This window comes from Lampris incognitus, chromosome 4, assembly GCF_029633865.1.
Source record: "Lampris incognitus isolate fLamInc1 chromosome 4, fLamInc1.hap2, whole genome shotgun sequence".
Classification (NCBI taxonomy): domain Eukaryota; kingdom Metazoa; phylum Chordata; class Actinopteri; order Lampriformes; family Lampridae; genus Lampris; species Lampris incognitus.
This window is the reverse complement of record NC_079214.1, coordinates 57590933-57612270: the sequence shown is the minus strand read 5'-3', so window position 1 is coordinate 57612270 and position 21338 is coordinate 57590933. Positions and strand designations below refer to the sequence as shown.

The following is a 21338-nucleotide window of genomic DNA, read 5'->3' as shown; positions in this document are numbered from 1 at the left end:
TGATCGTTGTCTTACCTCTGGAGCCATGAAAGTAGCTGTGTAACAGGGGGTCATGAGTAAACCGTTCTCAGCTCTGAGCTGTTTGGCAAAACCAAAATCACAGATTCTGATGCTGTCTGGGAGTCCGGTGTCGTCAGCGTAGCGGATGTTGCTGGGTTTCAGGTCGCGGTGTACTACCTGACAAGACAAGAGACCCAAACACACACTTACACATTCTGTAGGCAGAGGCAGAGACATGGGCAGACACACACCATGTACACAGCTTTTCCAAAATGGTGGTGATGCTAGTGACAACAAAATGGCATTAAAAGCATCCATCCATCTTACCCCTTGTGAATGTAGGTATTCTACGGTCTTGGTCAGGACACAGATGATGTCCGAGGCATCTCTCTCTGTGAAGTTTGGCATGGTCAGAATTCTGTCTAGCAGTTCATCTCCTCTCAGCAGTTCCTGAACAAGGTACATGGACTGGCCATCGTCATACACCTAAAGCAGAAGTACACAAAAATAGTAAACGAAATGATGCTGGTAAACCCTAATGCCTGTAAATCTTGCTTTGGTGTGTCATGAAGTAGTGAATAAATAGCTAAGGTTCCACTTATCATTTCAATAGTGTTTTTTTTTCCTTAGATCTGATCAAGAAGATCTATTTTTGTCATACCGCATCTACATTTGTCCTGAAAATGCCCGTTACGCAACTTCTGTGGCTATATTTAATTCCACTTTCGTGTCAAGGACAATTTTCTGCACTTTAATTTGTTTTCAATACTGGTTATATTTTCACTGCGTAAAGACATAGTCTTACTAATCTGATCACAGTTCCAGCAAATTATATGAATTCAACCAATATGATTGATTTCATACCATTCAAAACTTATATGGATTTAGTATAAAAATTACATCAATGATAAACTAAAACAACAAATTTGATCGGATGTGGGCTGCTGTTTACCATTTCCTGGCTGGAACGCTTAGTGAAAGCAGATAAACATGTTTAACGTGTAAATATGGAGAATGTGAGAGGTTTTGTGTGTGGAACTTACATCCTTCAGGGTTACAATATTTGGATGCTGTCCATATCTTAACAAAATCTCAATCTCTTCTGATGGATCTTTTCTTGTTCTGTCAATAATCTGACAAAAACAGACAAAGAGGATGTCTCCACAGATAGATAACTCCAACTTTGACATCTTTAACGTTGGACCTAGTGCACAAAGCTTGTTGCGGTGAGTTTAGCCTCGCTCACACCCCCCCCCCTTTCTCCCCAATTGTACCCGGCCAATTACCCCACTCTTCCAAGCCGTCCTGTTCGCTGCTCCACCTCCTCTGCCAATCGGGGAGGGCTGCAGACTACCACATGCCTCCGATACATGTGGAGTCGCCAGCTGCTTCTTTTCACCTGACGCTGAGGAGTTTCACCAGGGGGATGTAGTGCGTAGGAGGATCACGCTATTCCCCCCAGTTCCCCCTTCACCCTGAACAGGTGCCCTGACTGACCAGAGGAGGCGCTAGTGCAGCCACCAGGACATATACCCACATCCAGCTTCCCACCCGCAGACAACGGCCAGTTGTGTCTGTAGGGACGCCCGCCCAAGCTGGAGGTAACACAGGGATTTGAACCGGAGAGCCTCGTGTTGGCAGGCAACGGACTAGACCGCTACGCTACCCGGGCGCCCTCGCTCACACTTTAATACTCAGATAGTATGTCCTGTTCTGAATATAGGTGATGCTATCCTCAGACTGAAGAGAATCTCTCTCTTATCTATATTGCTAAGCTTTATTTTAATCGTTCAATCAAAACATGAAGTATATTGCGTTTTATAGATATATGACATTTGTATGGGTTAATTGTATTTCAGGGAGTAGTTTTTGCTACCTTAACAGAATACTCCACCGCAGTAACCCTGTGCAGACATCTTCTGTAGATGTAAGTCGCTGTCTGTCCAACTTCCTCCTTCATCTCATACACATCACTAAACAACACATTCCCACGGAGGTGCTTCGGGAAACACAAAAATACATGCCGTATGAATACACAGAAAAGAGGAGGTAGTGAGAAACACGCATAATATTACTAAATTTACTATTCCATACTTTAGATGATTTATTAACAAAAAGGGTAGTCAGTCGCCGAATTAAAATCAGTTTGTGGAGGAAATGTTTGGAAAGGTCTGCATCATCTGTTAGGCAGTCAACCAATCAGTATTTAAACAGAGATCCACTCAGTCCTTCAGTTGGTTATTTAATGGTCATGCATTCAGCTGTTACTGATACAGGCAGAAGATTCAAAAGTTAATTCATCTATGGTACACACCTGGGTTAAGGGGTTGATGTTAGTCACTTCCTGTCGGGAAGGCGTTACCGTCGTTGCACTGGGCTCCTGGTTTTGATTGGTGGCTACAAAGCTGAAACCCCGAAACAGCTGGTGTGTGTTGGCACTGGGTGGGATACCAGGAGAATCTGGATACACAGACATTTAGATTTACAGATATAGATCAGATATATATATATATATATATATATATATATACGCTGTACTCACGCATTAAAACATACTTTGGTGGTTCAATTTTAAGTGTAATTTTTATTCATCATGTATACTTGCAGCAATTTGTGTGTAGAGGTCTGTGTTAACATTGAAATTATTTTTCCCCCCCAATAGTGCAACTGAAGTGGCTGTTAAAAAGTTTAAACGTATCCAAGTTAGCGGTGCAGTAATTGTTTATGTGTTGGCAAAATGTTGGCAGGCTGTCGGTGTCAAAGCTTCCCTGGTTCAAGAGCAAGTGTGATCAGCAAATTCCCCCTTAAGAAACAACTTATCCTGAGAATGGATTGTGTGATGGCTGTGATGACATTGAAATGATGCGCTGACATCATCTTCAATCTAGGCTTGTGTGGGTGTGGGTGTGCACGTGCATGGTTGAGTAGATTACCAGTTGGTGTTCTTGAGGTGAATTCGGGGTCAAAGTGGAAAGTATCTTCCGGTCTTCCTACTGTTGGTTTGAATGGAGGCCTCACCTCCCTCCTGTACAACTTCTAAAAGTAAGTAAGTAAGCAAATAAATAAATAAATAATATAGCTATTACTATCACCATAATCATCAACAAACCTAAAACAAAATATAGTATCCATCCATCCATCCATCCATTACCCAGGCTGCTTATCCTAAACAATATCATGGGATGCTGGAGCCTATCCCAGCAGTCATTGGGTAGCAGGCGGGGAGACACCCTCAACAGGCTGCCAGACCATCACAGGGCCAACACATTCACACCAAGGGACAATTTAGTATGGCCGATTCACCTGACCTACATGTCTTTGGACTGTGGGAGGAAACCGGAGCACCCGGAGGAAACCCACGCAGACACGGGGAGAACATTCAAACTCCACACAGAGGATGACCTGGGACGACCCCCAAGGTTGGAAAACTTTGAGGGTCGAACCCAGGACCTTCTTGCTGTGAGGCGACCGTGCTAACCACTGTACCACCGAGCCACTGAAAATATGATATACACTATAATATTAAATTGTGTCTGGAACAGCTGACAGGCCACTTCACCATAAAGTGACATAAAAATTGAAAACGCTTTTATGGTCCTTGGAAATGTTAAGTCAGTCGAAGCCTGCTTTATTTTTTCACCATTTCAACACAACCTTGTTTTACTGTTCAACCATTATGTCAAACCCCAACCCCATCATCCAAAATGCTCTATAATTTGAACTCACATTCCAGTCGATTGTTGCAAAGAAACGATGTCTCTTTATCTCTTCCACTCCATCTGGTCCTGCACCTGTCAGAGGAACATAAAGCGAGAATAATATCATTCCTGTCAAAGACATGGAGGACATGGAAATATTTTGTTTTGTCAAGTTATGTATAGCTGGTACTGTGATAAAACACAATTTAACAAATTTAACTATGAACGCTGTCAAGCCCTAAAGTATGTCACCAAGTCCTGTTAGCAAAACAGAAGAAGATGAAGACATCTTTTAATCTATCAATTGCAGCTTGCCATTCATTATCTGTGATGACAGAATTTCATGTTGTCATCATATAAAGCAGTCGATAAGAGTCTCTCAGACATCTTTAGTGACTGTCTAAGCTCCCCTACAAACAATTAATACCAAAAAGCAATGCATGATTATTAATTGTATTCAAAAGGAATTTCACTTTTATATTATTATTCTGAAGTCTCTTGAGTTCAAGCAGTAAGGTCATGCCTAGTAAATACCAAGCTAGATTGTGTCCAACACATTACATAGTGTAACCTTACAAGTACACTGCCTCTAAGTCAATAGACTGGCGAGACAGAAAATTCAATGATTGATTTCATGTCACAGATACCGTCTACAGTCATTTTATATTTCCCTTCATGCATTCCTCTGGGTAACTGATAAAAGGTGGTGGTGGGTAATTTCTTTGAGTTTAATAGGGAAAGTTATTTATTGATATATTTGTCAGTACAAGGTTCAGTTTTTGTACACATACCCAGTCTGTTAGCAGGGTTTCTTTTGAAGAGTGCTCTTAATAAACTCTGGACCTCAGGGCTGAGGAACTGTGGCATTCCAAGTTTAGCTCTGTGGAAACAGGCAAAGACATTGTGATGTGCATAGTATATGCTTCTGTGCAAATTTATTAGAAATTAAGTATTCATCATTTTGATCAAAGATGGTCTTTTTATTTATTTAGTTATTTTTGTATGATTCACTAAAATGCTCTATCTGAACTCAGTTACCTTGTCAAAGGAATTCCAACCAACATGTTGACTGTGTAAACCATTTCGACTACAAGAATTGGTCTTGACATGTTAAGGCCACCGAGAGGCTGGACAAGTCTGACATTGATTGGATGGCATTGGATCACTTGGCAAATGGGGTTTTTCAGGAACAGCTCATTTTACGCAGCATGCATATCTATGGGGAGTGTGTTCTTTTTTGTATGTGATTTTAATGGTACACCATTTCCTTTTTATCTCATCAAACCTGTAGGGTTTCAGACTACACACAATTCTGACTTCTCTTAGTCTGGCAGTCCTCAGCATTTGAAAACTATGTCTATCTTCGCATTAAACTCATGTAATAGAAGTATCTCTAAATACGATTCATTAATGTTCAAAACTCCTGCTGACATTTTTGCAATTGCAGTGCTTTTTGAGGTCTATTCAAACCTCAGTTTAATTCATTATTTCAAATTCATTTTTTCATTAAAAAAGGAAACTTGTCTGTAGTTGTGATTTTAGCACACTTCAGGGTCAATGAATATTACACGGAGACTCAAATTAATAAAATTTCAACTATTATGAGTAAGTTATGAGTAAATATCCTTCTTAATAAGAGCCATAATGGACAGATGGTGGATTTGGCTTACTTCAAAATAAGTGCCATTGTTTCCTTGCGGTCTTTTCCTTGGAATGGTAATGATCCAGTTAACATCTCGAACTGAAAAACAAAAGTTGACACTTGTGACAGAGTGCATTAAAGTTGTCAAATAGAGGGCACAAAAAAAAAAAACATAACTGTAAAGGTACAATCCGCAATTGATGCACACAGCAGCCGCCCAACTGGAGCTGACTAGGCAGAGAGAAGTGAGCATGCTCTGATCTTGCGAGAACATGAGGAGATAACAGATCCAACACAGATCTTAATGACAATCCACTCTGTTTCAGCTAAAAATAACGAACTACTAGTTAAAATTCAAATAAAAAACATCTGTTCCAAATTACCTTGGTCACCCAACAGAACTTTACACCAAATACGTGTGGAGGACCTTGAAGAGTTTATTGATCGCCGCTACACAGGCACATGATGGAGTACGACCGCAGCAAATCAGCTAAGAGGAAGAAGGCAGACTCATCCACCGACACAGACAACCTACTGACCACCAATGCAGAGGTATAAGTGTCCTGGCTTCCATCAATAAAAAGCTGGACATGTTTGGTACATCGCACTAAGATTTTATGGAGTTGAAAGCCAGCCTGGATATCATGCACCACGCAGTCGCCGAACTACAAAAAGACAACACGGAGCTTAAAACCACCATGGAAACTAGATTAATTGATGAAAGAGACTATCCTGGATGTACAAACGAGAAGCATACGTGACAACCTCTTTTTCAGGGATCCCCTGAGAACACCACCAAGATCTCAAAAAAGACGGTGAAAAACATTCTCCACTTGGCACTGAAACATCCAATGACCACTATGAACCAGATCACCTTCCACTGGGTCTACCAACTGGGTAACCACGTGGGAGCCTGACCCCCATCCATTATTGCCAAATTTGAACATTTCCAGCAAAAGAATCTGGTCAAGAGCAGAGGACAGGAGCTGAAGGGAACCAAGTTTGGACTTTACGACCAATTCCCCCAGGAGATCAACAAGAGACGGAAGGTTCTGTGCCCATCCAGAAAGAGAACTGGCAAAAGGGTAAATGGGTCGTTGGTAGTAGACAAACTATACTGTATTAGATGGTCAAATTTTTGAGTACTATGATAACCGACAGAAAAATAACTAGCAGATATCAAATAACTGTCAAGATTGTAAATATTGTTCACCCTCTCAAATTCTCTTTTCTAATCCGTTTCCAAAGCTCTCTCAACTCTCATTCTATTCAATGTCCCACTGTAAGTCTGACTTTCATATATTCTATGTTAAGTTTGTCTTTTTGCCTGTTTTCCTGTTCTGTTCTGTGTTTATTCTTGTCCCCTTGTGTGTTCTATGCATAGATGTGTATGCCCACAGCTTTATCATTATGCAACAGCGGAAACAAAGGTAAAGGAGAAGAACAGCTTTCTTTGCTATAAAGAAACGACACCAGTCCCACACAGACTAATGAACTGGGTCCATGTTTCCTATTTCTTTCACTCTTATTTTTCTCTTTTTCTCCCAAGACCACTCACCCTCATTTTTTCAGCACCCCTGACCCAATCACAATGGCATTTATTAAGTTAGTTGGAATGTGAGGGGCATAGGCTCACCAGCTAAACATGGTAAAATCCTAAATCACCTCTCAAGAATACATCCCAGCTTCTGTTTACTAAAAGAAACACCTCACTGCATCTGAGCACCTCAAACGTAAAGCTAAACTGGGTTAATTAGATCTTCTCTGCATCGTACAGCTCTAAAAAAGATGTATTGCTTAATAAAAGCATTCCATATCAGAATAATACTATTTCTGACACAGAAGGGTGCTATGTACATCATTATTAATGGAAGTATAGGAAACACAAAATTAACTGTAGCTGATATTTATGGCCCCAATAAGGATGACCTGAATTTTTCTCACACCATATTTTCAAAACTCATGGAATTCTCAGACACAAATATTATAGTAGGAGGGGACTTTAACATAGCACCTGACCCAAATTTAGCCTGTTCACAAACTAGAAATAATCACACGTCCTAGCGCTCTTTTGACACCAGAATTATTCTTTCTCTTCTATCTCACACCCAACTTGCGGTTCATATGCGCTGACAACATTTATCATCACACCTTTAATTTCCAGCTTCATACTCATCACTCTGTCTGACACTCTCACCACCTCCAACACACTCTTTGCATACTCTTCCTTCAGAATTACCCCTACCCCATTTCTGCTCCCATCCACACCATGGTAGAATAGTTTGAACCCAGCATTTGATGAAGTTAATTGGGGCATATATTTTCGCCACTCTCACTTTATTTGGTTTCGAGAGTCACTCATTCAGTGGATTAAAATTCTCTGCAAATCACCATCAGCTTCTGTCATCACCAATGGGTACACATCACAGTGTTTTTACATGCCAACTTGGCATAAGAAAACGATGTCCACTCTCACCCCTGCTATTTGCCATCTTCATCGAACCTCTCGCAGCAGCCATTCGCCAAAGCAATATAATTAGCATACAAACAAAAAGCTGTTCTCAAAATTAGTTTATATGCTGACAACATTTTTTATAATTGCGGAACACAACAACATCCCTACCGGAAGTATCAACATTTTCAACAATTCCAGACTACTCATTAAACTCGTCTAAAATTACAGACCTACAACTCAGTGGGGAAAACTGGAATACTGTAACTCAGAATCTTCCTTTACAGTCACAACAGGCAATATTAGGTACCTGGGTATTGATAGCCCCACCAGTCTCTCAGATGTGTAATTTGTGATGTTGGGCTAAACAAATAAAATTGACTTGACCTGTTCGGTCTGAACTGTACTTAAACTGTTACTTAAATCCATTGAAGAAAACCTTACCTTCTGGAACAATCTACCCTTGTCATTAATTGGCAGGTGTTACGACCCTCGGTCTGGAGAGGGTGCAACTATTAGTGTACTGAGTAACAGTGAGGTGAGGGTGCAACACAGTGAGACATAAACGTATAGATATAATAAATATATTTATTAACAATGACAGGACAAGGGAACCGAACGGTTGCCAAAACAAACTATTAACAAAAGTAACCCACCCTTGACAGTGCTGAAAAGCACCAAACCTAAAGACAAAAAGGTGGCAACCGCTGCTAACCTAGTGTGTCTAACAGAGGTAAGCTACGTGATGGGGTGTTTGCCCATGGGCATCTTACCTTGATCCCCTCGCCCAAAAGAGCTAAACAACTAAACATAACTCAAAATAGTCACAATGCAAACTAAACCAAAAACGGGCCAGACGTTACAAACACAAAGTAACTACATCACACAAACTAAACTAGCTGGCCGGTGAACTGAAAACATGTGGGGGTTTAAATGGGAGACTGAACAGCTGATGAAGATTGGATTCGTTGACCGGTTGATTAGGTGATGAGGAGCACCTGAATGTAGAGTCAGAGTGATACAGGAGGCAACACTATACGGACACACCCGTGGCCGTAACAGCAGGATAGCAGCAGTAAAATGAATATACTGTGGCGGACACTAGGGGCTATGCCTTTCACCCAGCAGGTCTGTGAGCTGGGGGCGTGGTTTACGTTCCCGGGCTCGCCGGTGCAGGGTTGTTCCTGCTGCAGTTGGTTTTTGGAGTTGAGGAATAAACATCAAACTCGCCTTCGTCTCCTGTGTTTTTCCTCATCCTGCCACATTGGTGACCCCGAATTGAACATGTTTGGAGCAGGAGAGGAGTTTGAATCCACTTCGGCCACGCCGCCCCAACTCTCACAGCCGGCCGTTCTCGCCGCGGCTGTGAAACTCCCAGAGTTCTGGCAGAGCGACCCGGCCTCGTGGTTCCAGCATGTCGAGGCGCTGTTCCACCTGCGTGGAATCTCCGCGGACGACTCCAGATACTATTTGGTCGTCGCTGCGCTGGATCAGCAGTCCACACGCCGGGCCATGCAGCTGTTGCGCGCCCCTCCGCAACACGATAAATACGTCGCCCTCAAACATTTTCTGCTCCGGAGGTACAGTCTATCTGCCGCAGAGAGGGCAGATAGAATCCTTTCCCTATCCGGTTTGGGCGACGGGACGGCTATGGATCTCATGGACAATATGCTGTCGCTGCTAGGCTCAGACGAAGGTGGGTTCCTTTTCCCGCACGTTTTCCTGCGCCAGCTCCCGCCTCCTGTGCGCGCGGCTTTGGCTAACTCCCGTGTCTGGCCGCTGGTGACTGCCGAGGTTTGGCTGAGGAGGCCGATCGGGTGCTGCTGGCTACCAGACGGTTCTCTGAGCAGAGTGTGGCATCGGAGCCTCTGCAGCCGACGTCGGAGGACGCGGACCCGGCAGTGGTGGCTGAAGTGACTGCCCGGAGACGGCGCGGGAGAGGCCTCTGTTTCTTCCACGAGCGGTTCGGCGGCAAAGCGAGGCGCTGGGTCCCTCCGTGCACGTTTGAGGCGGCGGGAAACTCCAGGGCAGCGCTCAGTAGCAGCTGTGGGCTCTGGCGGACGTAGTTAGCTGCTCTTCATTAAGGACACGATGTCAGGAAGACGGTTTCTGGTGGACTCAGGCTAGCAAAAGAGCCTACTCCCTTCTGCTAAGACAGACAGGTCGGCCGAATGCGGCGGCCCACAGTTAAGTTCGGCTAACGGTTCGTCCATTGCGACGTTTGGCACAAGGTTGGTGACTGTTTGCTTCCACGGGCGCCATTTTGAGTGGGAATTTGTAGTGGCCGCCATTACTGTTCCTATTATCGGCGTGGATTTTCTGTGTGCTAATGGTCTGCTGGTTGATGTTGCAAACCGCCGTTTAATTGATGCTGTGTCTTTCGCCACTGTTCTGTGCGAGACAGGGGGAGCCGGGCCGTTAACACACGCTAACTTTTTAGCATTAGGGGATGTTTTTCAGCGTTTGCTGGCGGATTTTCCATCGGTGACTACGCCTGTCTTTTCTTACTAAACACGGGGTAGAACATTTCATTCCCACTCTGGGACCGCCAGTTTTTGCGCGCGCGCGGCGCCTCGACGCGGTAAAATTGGCTACAGCTAAGGAGGAGTTCGCCATCACGGAGCGTCTGGGTATAGTGAGGCGTTCCAACAGCCCGTGGGCCTCGCCGCTTCACATGGTGCCCAAGGCGGATGGGTCGTGGCGGCCTTGCGGCGACTTTCGCCGCCTGAACAACGTCACCGCCAATGACCGCTATCCCATCCCACACATACAGAACTTTTCCATACGCCTGGCGGGTACCACTATTTTCTCTAAGGTGGACCTGGTGCGCGGCTATCATCAGGTTCCCGTGCGCGCAGAGGACGTGCCCAAGACCGCAGTGATCACCCCGTTTGGGCTTTTTGAGTTCATGCGCATGCCTTTAGGCTTGAAGGGGGCAGCGCAAACCTTTCAGAGGCTGATGGACTCGGTGTTGCGTGACCTTGCTTTCGTGTTCGTTTATCTCGACGACATATTAGTGGCCAGTCCGTCAGCTGAAGAGCACCTGGCGCACCTGAAACAGGTTTTCCGTCGTCTGGACGAACACGGCCTGATAGTCAACCCGGCCAAGTGTCAGTTTGGACTGCCGGTGATTGACTTCTTGGGTCACCGCATTTCGCCGCAAGGCACGGTCCCGTTGCCTTCTAAGGTGCAAGCGGTGGCGGAATTTCCCCGCCCGGTCTCTGTTAAGGCATTGCAGGAATTCTTGGGCATGGTGAATTTCTATAACCGTTTCCTCCCTCGCGCTGCCCACCTCCTTCAGCCACTTTACGAAGCCCTGCGGCTTAAGAAGGCTAACGACCCTGTCGACTGGACTCCCGAACAGGTCCAGGCCTTTGACGGAGCTAAGTGCGCCCTGGCTAACGCTGCCCTCCTCGCCCATCCCACACCCACGGCGTCCATAGCTTTAACAACCGATGCGTCTGACATAGCCGTGGGGGCTGTGGTTGAACAGCGTGTGGCGAATGCGTGGCAGCCACTCGCATTTTTTAGCCGCAAACTGCGAGATAGCGAGCGCAAGTACAGCGTTTTTGACCGGGAGTTGCTGGCACTGCACCTTGCAACCCGGCATTTCCGCTTCCTGCTGGAGGGTCGCCCATTCACGGCTTATGTGGATCATAAGCCGCTGACTTTTGCCATGTCCAATGTGACTGAGCCGTGGTCTGCTCGTCAACAGCGCCACCTAGCGGAGATCTCCGAGTTCACAACGAACATTCAGCATGTGGCCGGGAAGTCCAACCCTGTTGCTGATTGTCTGTCGCGTGTGCTTGTGTGTCCTGTGCACCTCGGTGTGGATTTCTCCGCTATGGCTGCCGACCAGCCCAACGACCCGGACGTCCTTGCCCTTAGGTCAACGCGTACCGGTCTCAAACTAGAGGACGCTGTGATGCAGGAAGGCAGTCCTGCCCTCCTCTGCGATGTCTCCACCGGCCGTCCCCGCCCCGTTGTTCCAGTGGCCTGGCGCCGTCGAGTTTTCGACTCGATTCACTCCCTCTCGCACTCTGGAGTACGGGCGTCGGTGAAGTTGGTCGGTTCCAAGTTCGTCTGTCCTGGCCTCCGCAAGGACGTCAAGGGGTGGGCAGCTGCATGTGTAGCGTGCCAGCACGCTAAGGTCCACCAGCACACTAAATCGCCCCTCGAACCGTTTCCGATCCCGGCCAGACGTTTCGACCACGTGCATTTGGACCTGGTGGGCCCTCTACCTTCTTCACAGGGTTTTACGCACCTGCTCACAATGGTAGATCGGACCACCAGGTGGCCAGAGGCTGTCCCTCTATCCTCTCCAACATCCTCGGATGTGCACGCGCTTTTCTTTCCTCCTGGGTCGCCCGTTTTGGCACTCCGTCAGATATCACCTCAGACAGGGGCCCCCAGTTCGTGTCAGAGCTCTGGTCGGCACTTGCACGATCCTTGGGTGTGCAGGTACACCGCACTACCGCGTATCACCCTCAGGCTAACGGGTTGTGTGAACGTTTTCACCGGTCGCTCAAGGCAGTGCTGCGCGCTGCGCTCTCGGATGGTAACTGGGTGGATCGTTTACCTTGGGTTATGCTCGGGTTGCGTTCGGCTCCTAAGGAGGACCTCGACGCGTCACCCGCTGAGCTGGTGCTCGGTCAGCCGCTCCGTGTCCCTGGGGAATTTTTGCCTGGGAGGTCCGCTCCTTGACCCCGTCCGGCCGTTTATCCTTTTTTGTCCGACAGCACTCGAGTTCCAGGCCCCGTTCACCACTGTTTTCCACGGTCGTTCGTGCCTGCGGAGCTCATGTCGGCTCGTTTTGTTTTTGTACGGCATGATGCTCACCGCTCGCCCCTCCAACCCCCATACGATGGCCCATTTCGGGTTCTTGAGACGGGTCCTAAGGGTTTTGTGCTAGATATGGGTGGGCGTAGGGAGCGTGTCACGCTTGATAGGCTTAAACCGGCGCACAGGGTGGCAGGCGAATTGTGTTTCCGGCCCAGGTTCCCCGTCGGGGTCGTCCTCCTTCCAGGACCCCGGCAGTGTCTTCACGGGTTCAGCGTTCTGCTTCTCAGCCGGCTTTGGACTGTGTTTCACCTACTGTTTCGGGTGAGGGACGGCGCAGCCGTTATGGCAGGCTGCTTAAGCCTCCAGTGAGACACTAATTTTCTTTCCAGGAGTCCCTTCTGGGTGTTCGGGGGGGGGGGGGGGGGCTGTGTGGCGGACACTAGGGGCTATGCTTCTCCCCCAGCAGGACTGTGAGCTGGGGGCGTGGTTTACGTTCCCGGGCTCGCCGGTGCAGGGTTGTTCCTGCTGCAGTTGGTTTTTGGAGTTGAGGAGTAAACATCAAACTCGCCTTCGTCTCCTGTGTTTTTCCTCATCCTGCCACAATACTACCAAAAATAAACTCTATTTTCTCAATGACCCCAGTTCAACCGACACCTAACTCTTTCAATGCCCTTGACTATAACCAATAGTTTCTACTGAAAGCACACAAAAAAAACAAGTATTAAAACAAAAACATGTATTAAACTGACAACACTACAGAACACCAAAGACAGTGGTGGTCTAGCTGCCCCAAACTTCAGACACTACAATCTGGCTAGCCATCTTCAATGTATTACCAAATCACTGTAGCCAGAGCAACAATTAAATCATACGTAGGTCATTTCATAACCGAATAGCAGGAATTATTGATATCTGATGTCCCATTTCTCTCTGAATCAATAAAGAAATAATTGCTATAAAAATCCATTCATAGCAATGACTCTGACAGCCTGGTAGAAATTCAACAAATTTTCAGGTTACGCTCTATCCCCAAACAAACTCACTCCAATTTGGCAAAACCCAGATCTTCAGGTTAAAAAAAAACAAACCCATTAATCTTCAAGTCTTGGAAGCAACTACGAATCACTCATTTGGAACACATTTTCAAAAACAATTCATTTTTATCATTCCCAACATTAAGCCAGAAGTATGACGTCGTTGGCCACAGCTTTCTGCAGTATTTCCAACTGCAGAAGTCTCTAAAAGTAAAAATCAAATTATCTAACAACACCCTTCAACCACCTTCGATGATCAGTGATCTTACTCATATTGCTTAGCTAAAAAAAAACAAAAAAACAACCTTTTTTAGAATGTACAAACTCTTATTAAAAACACGAATCTGCGTCTTTACCAACCACAGAGAGGGAAAGGGACCTTGCTGTCCACCGATGCCGCCTTCTGGAACTATATATGTAATAAGTTTTCTATGACCCGCAATTCAAAAATGCAACTTATCCAGTACAAAGTCTTAAATAGAACACGTTACCTAGCACCAAATGTTCAAATGGGATTCCTAGAAAATGACACCTGCTCACATTGTACACCCAGTATGATGGACAATTACTTCCACGCCATCTTGCTCTGCCCACCTATTCAAACATTCTGGAACATCATATATGGGGCAGCATGGTGGCCCAGTGGTTAGCACTGTTACCTCACAACAAGAAGGTCCTGGGTTCAAACCCCAGGCCATCCCAGGTCCTTTCTGTGTGGAGTTTGCATGTTCTCCCCATGTCTGAGTGGGTTTCCACTGGGTGCTCCAGTTTCCTCCCACTGATAGTTCCTGCAGGGCTGTGGTAAGTGCTGCCAGGTGCTTTCTAGGGCCCCTTGGTGGCGGCCTGTTATGGTGATTGTGGGCCGTAGAGCAGGGGGAGGCTGTCCGACTTGATCTCGCTGCGTGGCTTTTCTGTGACAGGCACTGCAGGTGCAGGGAGCAGTGGAGGAACCGCTCATTCTGCTGTCCACGGGCTCTAACGGTGCCCTGTCCGTCCCAGGGGGCGTAGCCATCGGCTGGCTACCTGGGTGTATGTTCTGTGAGTAGTGGCAGGCATGGGCGCAAGTCCATGAATACTGGGATGGAATCCAGTGCTTTACTTATGCCCCTGTCCATAGGGTTAGTGGTTGTGTCAGGAAGGGCATCCGATGTAAAATTTTGCCAACTCAGTGGTCAAGGCTCCATACCAGACTGGGGAAAGCCTGGGTTGACAACGGCTGTCACTGTTGCTGTGCCCTCACAGGGTACTGATGGAAACTATAAAATCCGCTGTGGTGACCCCTGAGAAACAGGGGATAAGCCGAAAGAAGAAGAAGGTGTATGCTCTGTGCATGTGGCTGGATGGGATGTCTAGCAGGCTGGCCCCTACCCCTGCACTGGGCTTGGATGGGCATGGGGCCCCACCTGCCCGCCTGCTGGGTTCCGGTGGTGCATCAGTCTGTTGGTCGTGGAGTCTGGCTCCAGGCCGGCGGTCTATGCTTGCCATCCACAGCTCGGGTCCCACGCCTGCACGTGCGTCATGTGCCTGCACCTGGGGGTTGGTGGTGGGGGTGCAACTCTGGGATGCGGGCCTGGCTTGTACGTTTGCCGACTGGTTTGTGCTCCTTGGGAGCACATGGGGCTGTTGCTCTGTGGGCTCCTGGCACCCCTGTGGGCTTGGTGTTCAACTGGGGATGCGGTACTTTGGGCTCTGACTGTTCTCTTGGTCGTGGGCTGTCTGCACGACTGCAGGGCCTGTGGTTTGCTGCAGAGCCTGTCTGCTGCTCGGAGGCACTACGATAAGACAGATCTCAGACACCAGAATTTATCGGGATTAATCCCGTGCACTCATAAGTGGTCACATCACATACACATACACACTGCTAGCATCTGCCTCACACTCCCTGGAACACTCTGGATTATATCCTTCTTCCTGGTCCTTTCTCCCCCCCTTTTTTTGTCTTCTCTTTTATTGCTGTAACCGTTGTCCTACAATGATGTTGATAGATCGATTTATTATGTTTTGTTGAACACACGTCAGCGTCTGTTTCTATTTCCATGTCTTATCAGATACATGTTTTAATTTTGCATTTCTAACTTTCCTTGTTTCACTTGTGGTGATTGTCCCCCTCTTGGAAAAGCAATGCTGGCTGGTTGTTCAGCTGACCAAATGTACAGAAGAGTGAGGCTATAAATGTATAACAAAAACCCTGCGCTCTCATCATCCCACAGATCATCCAGAGGACAGAGTTATTATAAGCGGTTATGATCATTAATAAAGATTGCCTTTGCAGGTGGAGAATCTGAACTCCACTTGCAGATTAACTCTGTCTAGGACACATTAGCATACAAATTCCCTGTGTTGTATGTCAAGCCTGCCGACAGCACAGGTTAAAAAAAAAGGTACCATTCATAATTGATGCACACTGCGGCTGTCCACTCCACTTGCCGCATTGCTTTCATTTCCTCTTGAGGATTTCAGTTGTCTCCATTTCTCTAATAAATTCACAATGTGGACCCAACGGCGAATTGTGTCATGTTGGTTGTTCTCAGTATGTCAGTAGAGTGCTCGTGTTGTCACATGCAATTACAGATTCTACCTTTAACCTGCAGCGAAAAAGGTTTTAAAAAGCTGCTAGGTAGTATCTTTCATTAATCTAGTAGCATATTGTCATTGTCAATTTTTTGCCGCTATTGGATAGAGACCACTTTTTCCAGTTGGAAATTAAATTAGAAGGGTCTGTATATTCCAAGCAGGACTCGGCTGGCCATATTAAGTTATACAGAGGACAAATAGTGAAAGTATGACCTGTGTTGCATGTGCGGTTTGTCATTTCATTCCATTCCTACTGAATGATGATATTGAAAGCTAAAATACAGCTTCAGTTTTAATTTACTACAAAAACGTATGTCAGAATAGAAACATATATATTTATTGTATTGTTAAAAGTGGGAAATCTGCATCAACTGTCCGAACACAAACTAACAAATAGTCTAACTTTATTGTTGTTTATCAAGGAAAAGTAAAGAAAACCAGTGCAGGTACACTTCACCCTCACCCTTAAATGAGTGATGAAAGGTATCTGTCAATAAACGTTGTATCCAGATGAACTGATTCAACCTTCTTTGATTATTGAGTATGCATCAAGACATTGTATTGAACTATTTTTTTTTTCATCACACCTTCAAATATTACAGCAAAACCACAAGGTTGTGAGCGAACCAAGCTATTGGTAATGGGGGCAGGGGAAAAAATGAGTGCTGTGATGACAGCTAATATTAGCGCTTATTACTTCCACAAAACATAGGGTGTCCTGCTTTATGCGGGACAGCACAGGGTTTTTATCCCTTGTCCCGTGCCCCACATATTGAGACGTTGTCTCAATATGCTTTTCTAAAATCTGGCTTTTATCCAGTGACTGTGAAGAAAGCAGGGAAGGCTGTCATCACAAGGCTGTGTTTGATGTCAATCAAACTGGGCACACGTGGGTCAAGTGCAGGTTAACCTGTCACCATCTTTGCCACCACAGGCTACGCCCAACGGGGAAAATTGCGAGTCACCACAAAATCACTGCAGATTTAGGCAGAATATACCACTACTACTACTACTTTCGGCTGCTCCCGTCATGGGTCGCCACAGCGGATCATCCGTTTCCATTTTTTCCTCCGTCACGCCAGCCACTTGCATGTCCTCCCTCACCACATCCATTAACCTCCTCTTTGGCCTTCCTCTTGTCCTCTCCCCTGGCAGCTCCATATTCAGCATCCTTCTCCCAATATACCCAGCATCTCTCCTCCACACATGTCCAAGCCATCTCAATCTTGCCTCTCTTGCTTTGTCTCCAAACCATCCAACCTGAGCAGTCCCTCTAATTTAATCATTCCTAATCCTGTCCTTCTTTATCCCAATGAAAATCTTAGCATCTTCAACTCTGCCACCTCAATTTATTTAGATTTAGGCAGAATATGATGGACAGTAACACCAAGAAAAGGAAATGCAGCTACAACAAAGACTGGGAAACAACTTATAACTGGTTGAAGCTGGTGCAAGGCGAGTCCCAGAGAGTTTTTTTTGTGAAATTTGCACGAGTTATTTTTCAGTTTCACATGGAGGGGATTATGATGTGAAGCGACACGGGACATGCAAGTCTCACAAGAAACGTGTGGCTCAAAAAAAGATGTGCCGATCTATGGACTCATTCCTACTGAAACCCAAAGGTGATTTCCTGGCAGATAATGTAACGGCAGCTGAAATAACTAGCATTTACCACAATGTACAGCACTCCCACTCATACAGGTCAGCAGACTGCGGTAGTAAGCTAGCACCGGTCACTTTTCCAGACTCAGACATTGCAAAAAAAGTGTAATGTGGTCGTGCAAAAGCAGCGTCCATAGTTACAGATGTGCTTACACCTGTCTCTGTGGAGACTTGTTTGAGAGAATTAAAAACACTAGTGGTTCAACTCCAAAGTGACAAAAACACACACACGCCATTTTTTTCAGTGGCTTCGGATGCCTCTAATCATGGCACTACAAAACTTTTCCCACTGTCTATTAGATATTGGACACCAGAGTTGGGTTTGAAAAGCAAGATCCTTGACTTTTATGAGGAGAGGAATGAGTCATCTGCTAACATACACCTCCAGATTACGAACAAGTTAAAAGAAAATGACCTGCGACTGGACATGGAAAATACCCTGAAGTCCTTCACATAAAAAAGGCCTAACCTGTAACCTGCATAGTCTATTGTGTACTACTGAATCAACCAGAGGGCAAGGCATAGAGATGCTTTACGAGCTAAGGGGCAGAATAGACATTTTTATTTTTTAATTTAGATATACATTATATCAAAATTTCAGACTACCTCTTAGCATTGGTAACGTGTCCCACATTGTCCCACACACACAAACTCTTTGTCCCACATTTGGTTTGTTGGGATCTGGTCACCCTAACAAAACAGCAGGCTGAAATGCAAAAAACATGCTGGAAAACCAATAAGTGACCTTCACGTTAAATGAACGTCTTACCATCAGTACCCCAAACGACCACCAGTCTGCGCTCTGTGTGTGTCCTCTCCGGTTGACCACCTCGGGAGCCATGTACTCTATAGTACCACAGAAGGAGTAGGCTCGTTTATCGTTCTCTATGGCTTCCTTACTTAGTCCAAAGTCTGAAACAGGGAGAGGAAAAAGAAAGATGAACACGTGGTGAGAAAGACCAGTCATTTATTATCAGTATTGTATCTGAAGACGTGAGCTGAGCATATGCACAAGCTCATCCATTAATTACAAAAGAAACAAAGATGTAACAACATTGAGTAGTTGATTCTTGTTTTAAAACACTTTGTGATTCAGTTTTTAACTCCAGCAATTTTTTTTTACTAAGTCACGTTACCCATTAATCTTAAGATTTCACCCTTTCATGAAAACTGAAGATAGAAGAACTTCCCCATAACCTGTCACTTCCTGTGACCTTCTCATTAGATGTATTGTCTTTTGGGTGTGCGTACTGACCGGTTATCTTGATATGTCCCTCTTCATCCAGAAGAATACTGTGAAGAAAAAACAAGTAATATCTTGCTCAAAATTGTGAGTTCATCAGATAAATTCAGAAAAAAGTGAAAATGTAATAGTAAACAAAGCCAGGTTTAATATCGTCATAAATTAGAAACAAATTATGTAAAGACCTCCACTATAATCTACGTGTGAATGTTATAAACACGTAGGTGTGTCAGTGCTTTTCACATTTGATGATTGATCCCTAGCATTTGTGTATGTGTGTGTGTGTGTGTGTATAAAAAAGACCAAGGCGTTGACTCATTACTTTTCAGGCTTGAGGTCCCTGTAGATGATCCCCAGACTGTGTAGGTGGTCCAAAGCCAGAGCCAGCTCCGCAAGGTAAAACTTGACGTCCTCCTCTGTGAACATCACCTGGGATGAAAAGGAAACAGGTGTATACAGTATTATATAAATACTACAGTATCATATAAATACTCCTGAACATACATGTATGTAGGATAACATAACAAAGCGGTTCAGCAGTTTTTCCCATTGCACCAGCAAACGTTTCGTGTGCCGATGTTGTTGCTGCTGCTATTACGATTATTATTATTATTATCATCGTCCAGCGCTTTGGGTATCAAGATAAAGCGCTATATAAATGTAACCCATTATTATTATTATTTCTTTCACGTTTCCTGTTTTACATCCTGTAGAACCGGGTCCAAACTATGGACCTGAGGAACTATAGAGCAGATGTCACTTGATTGATAGTGCTCGTCGTAATATGTGCACTGTTCCGAGAAGGGCAATCTTCTGGACTGCATTGATGTTGATGTTTCCTGGGATACGGTTGGTGAACTTTTCCATTCCCTTCTTCATGAGTCCTAGAGCTCCGATGACCACTGGTATTGTTACGGTCTTCATTCCCCACATCCTGTTAATTTCAATCTCTGGGTCTTTGTACTTGGTAAGCTTCTCTGTGACTTTCACTGAGGTGTTTTTTTCGGATGGTATTGCCATGTCGATGAGTATGCACCTCTTTTGCTTCCTGTCCTTGATACCAATGTCGGGCTTGTTGGCTTTTATGGATGGGCATGTCCCAGAGGATGGTGACATCATTGTTTTCAGTGACCGTTTTTGGCTGATGTTCGTACCACTTCTCAGTCATCTTGATCTTGTAACTCCTGCAGATCTTCCAGTGCAGGTATGCTGCTGCCTTGTTGTGCCTGTACATGTACTCGGTCTTTGCCAGTTCCGGGCAGCCTGAGACAATGTGGTCGATGGTTTCTTTGTACATTCCACAGATTCTGCATTTTGGGTCTTTTCCATCTTTGATGATGCGATGGTGATAGGGTCTGGTTGCCAGGCTCTGGTCTTGTGCAACGATTATCAGGCCCTCCATCTCTGCTTTCAGCCCGGTGCTCCTCAGCCACTGGTGTGTCTTATGTTGGTCCACGTCTGCATTTTTCATTCTTTTTGGGTACTTCCCGTGCATTGCTTTGTCCTCCCAGGTTTTTTGCAGTTGCCACTGGCCATGGTGTTTTGCCTTCTGCTTCACTCGTTTGGCATAGATGGTAGTTGCCTCATTTTTGTCTTGGTGGGGTTTCTGTGACATCAAGCTCTTTCTTGAATTGCACAGCTTCTTTATTGATGGAGTAGATCTGATGTTTTACTATTCGGAGGAGTGGGTCATCTGTTTTTGTCAGGTATGCATCCAGCCCGATAGTGGTAGTCTTGAAGGTCAGTTCGAGTTGGACTAGGCCTCGTCCTCCTGCAGCTCTTGGTAGGTACAGCCTATCGACATCTGCTTTCGGGTGGTGCATCTTCTCCATGGTCAGCATCTTTTTTGTCTTGGTGTCTAGTCTCTTGATGTCGTTCAGTTTCCAGTTGATGATATTGAAGCTGTATGTCACTACAGGTATCGCTAGGGTGTTGATAGCTTCAATTCTGTTAGCCGCATTGAGTTCGCTCTTCAGTACCATACGCACTCTCCTGTGGTACTCTTTCCGGATCTTCTCCTTCATGGTTGAGTGTTGTATGCCGTCTCCTTCGTTCACTCCTAGGTACTTGTATGTGCTATCTTGGTCTAGCTCTTTGATTACAGTGTCCGTGTCAAAGTCTAACTCTGCAGTCTTGGTAAGTCTTCCTTTCTTGAAAGTGGCTTTGGCACACTTGTTGATTCTGAATTCCATCTTGATGTTGTCGCTGAAGGTCTTTACGATGGTGAGTAGACCCTTCTGCTGATTGTCAT

The 21338-nt window shown here is 45.5% G+C and overlaps 1 protein-coding gene across 1 annotated transcript in view; it reads right to left on the bottom strand.

Annotated features, from left to right (window-relative positions):
- rps6ka2 (ribosomal protein S6 kinase, polypeptide 2) overlaps window positions 1–21338 on the bottom strand; it is a 46761-nt gene that overhangs the window by 9047 nt on the left and 16376 nt on the right. Inside the window, exons 6-17 of the mRNA XM_056279383.1 lie at window positions 19410–19516; window positions 19100–19137; window positions 18614–18756; window positions 5369–5439; window positions 4490–4578; window positions 3727–3791; window positions 2934–3036; window positions 2315–2460; window positions 1877–1999; window positions 1044–1133; window positions 328–486; window positions 16–177 (exon numbers count right to left, since the gene is read on the bottom strand). Of these exons, the coding sequence (XP_056135358.1) occupies window positions 16–177; window positions 328–486; window positions 1044–1133; window positions 1877–1999; window positions 2315–2460; window positions 2934–3036; window positions 3727–3791; window positions 4490–4578; window positions 5369–5439; window positions 18614–18756; window positions 19100–19137; window positions 19410–19516 (1296 nt within the window). The remainder of the gene's footprint in view (window positions 1–15; window positions 178–327; window positions 487–1043; window positions 1134–1876; window positions 2000–2314; window positions 2461–2933; window positions 3037–3726; window positions 3792–4489; window positions 4579–5368; window positions 5440–18613; window positions 18757–19099; window positions 19138–19409; window positions 19517–21338) is intronic.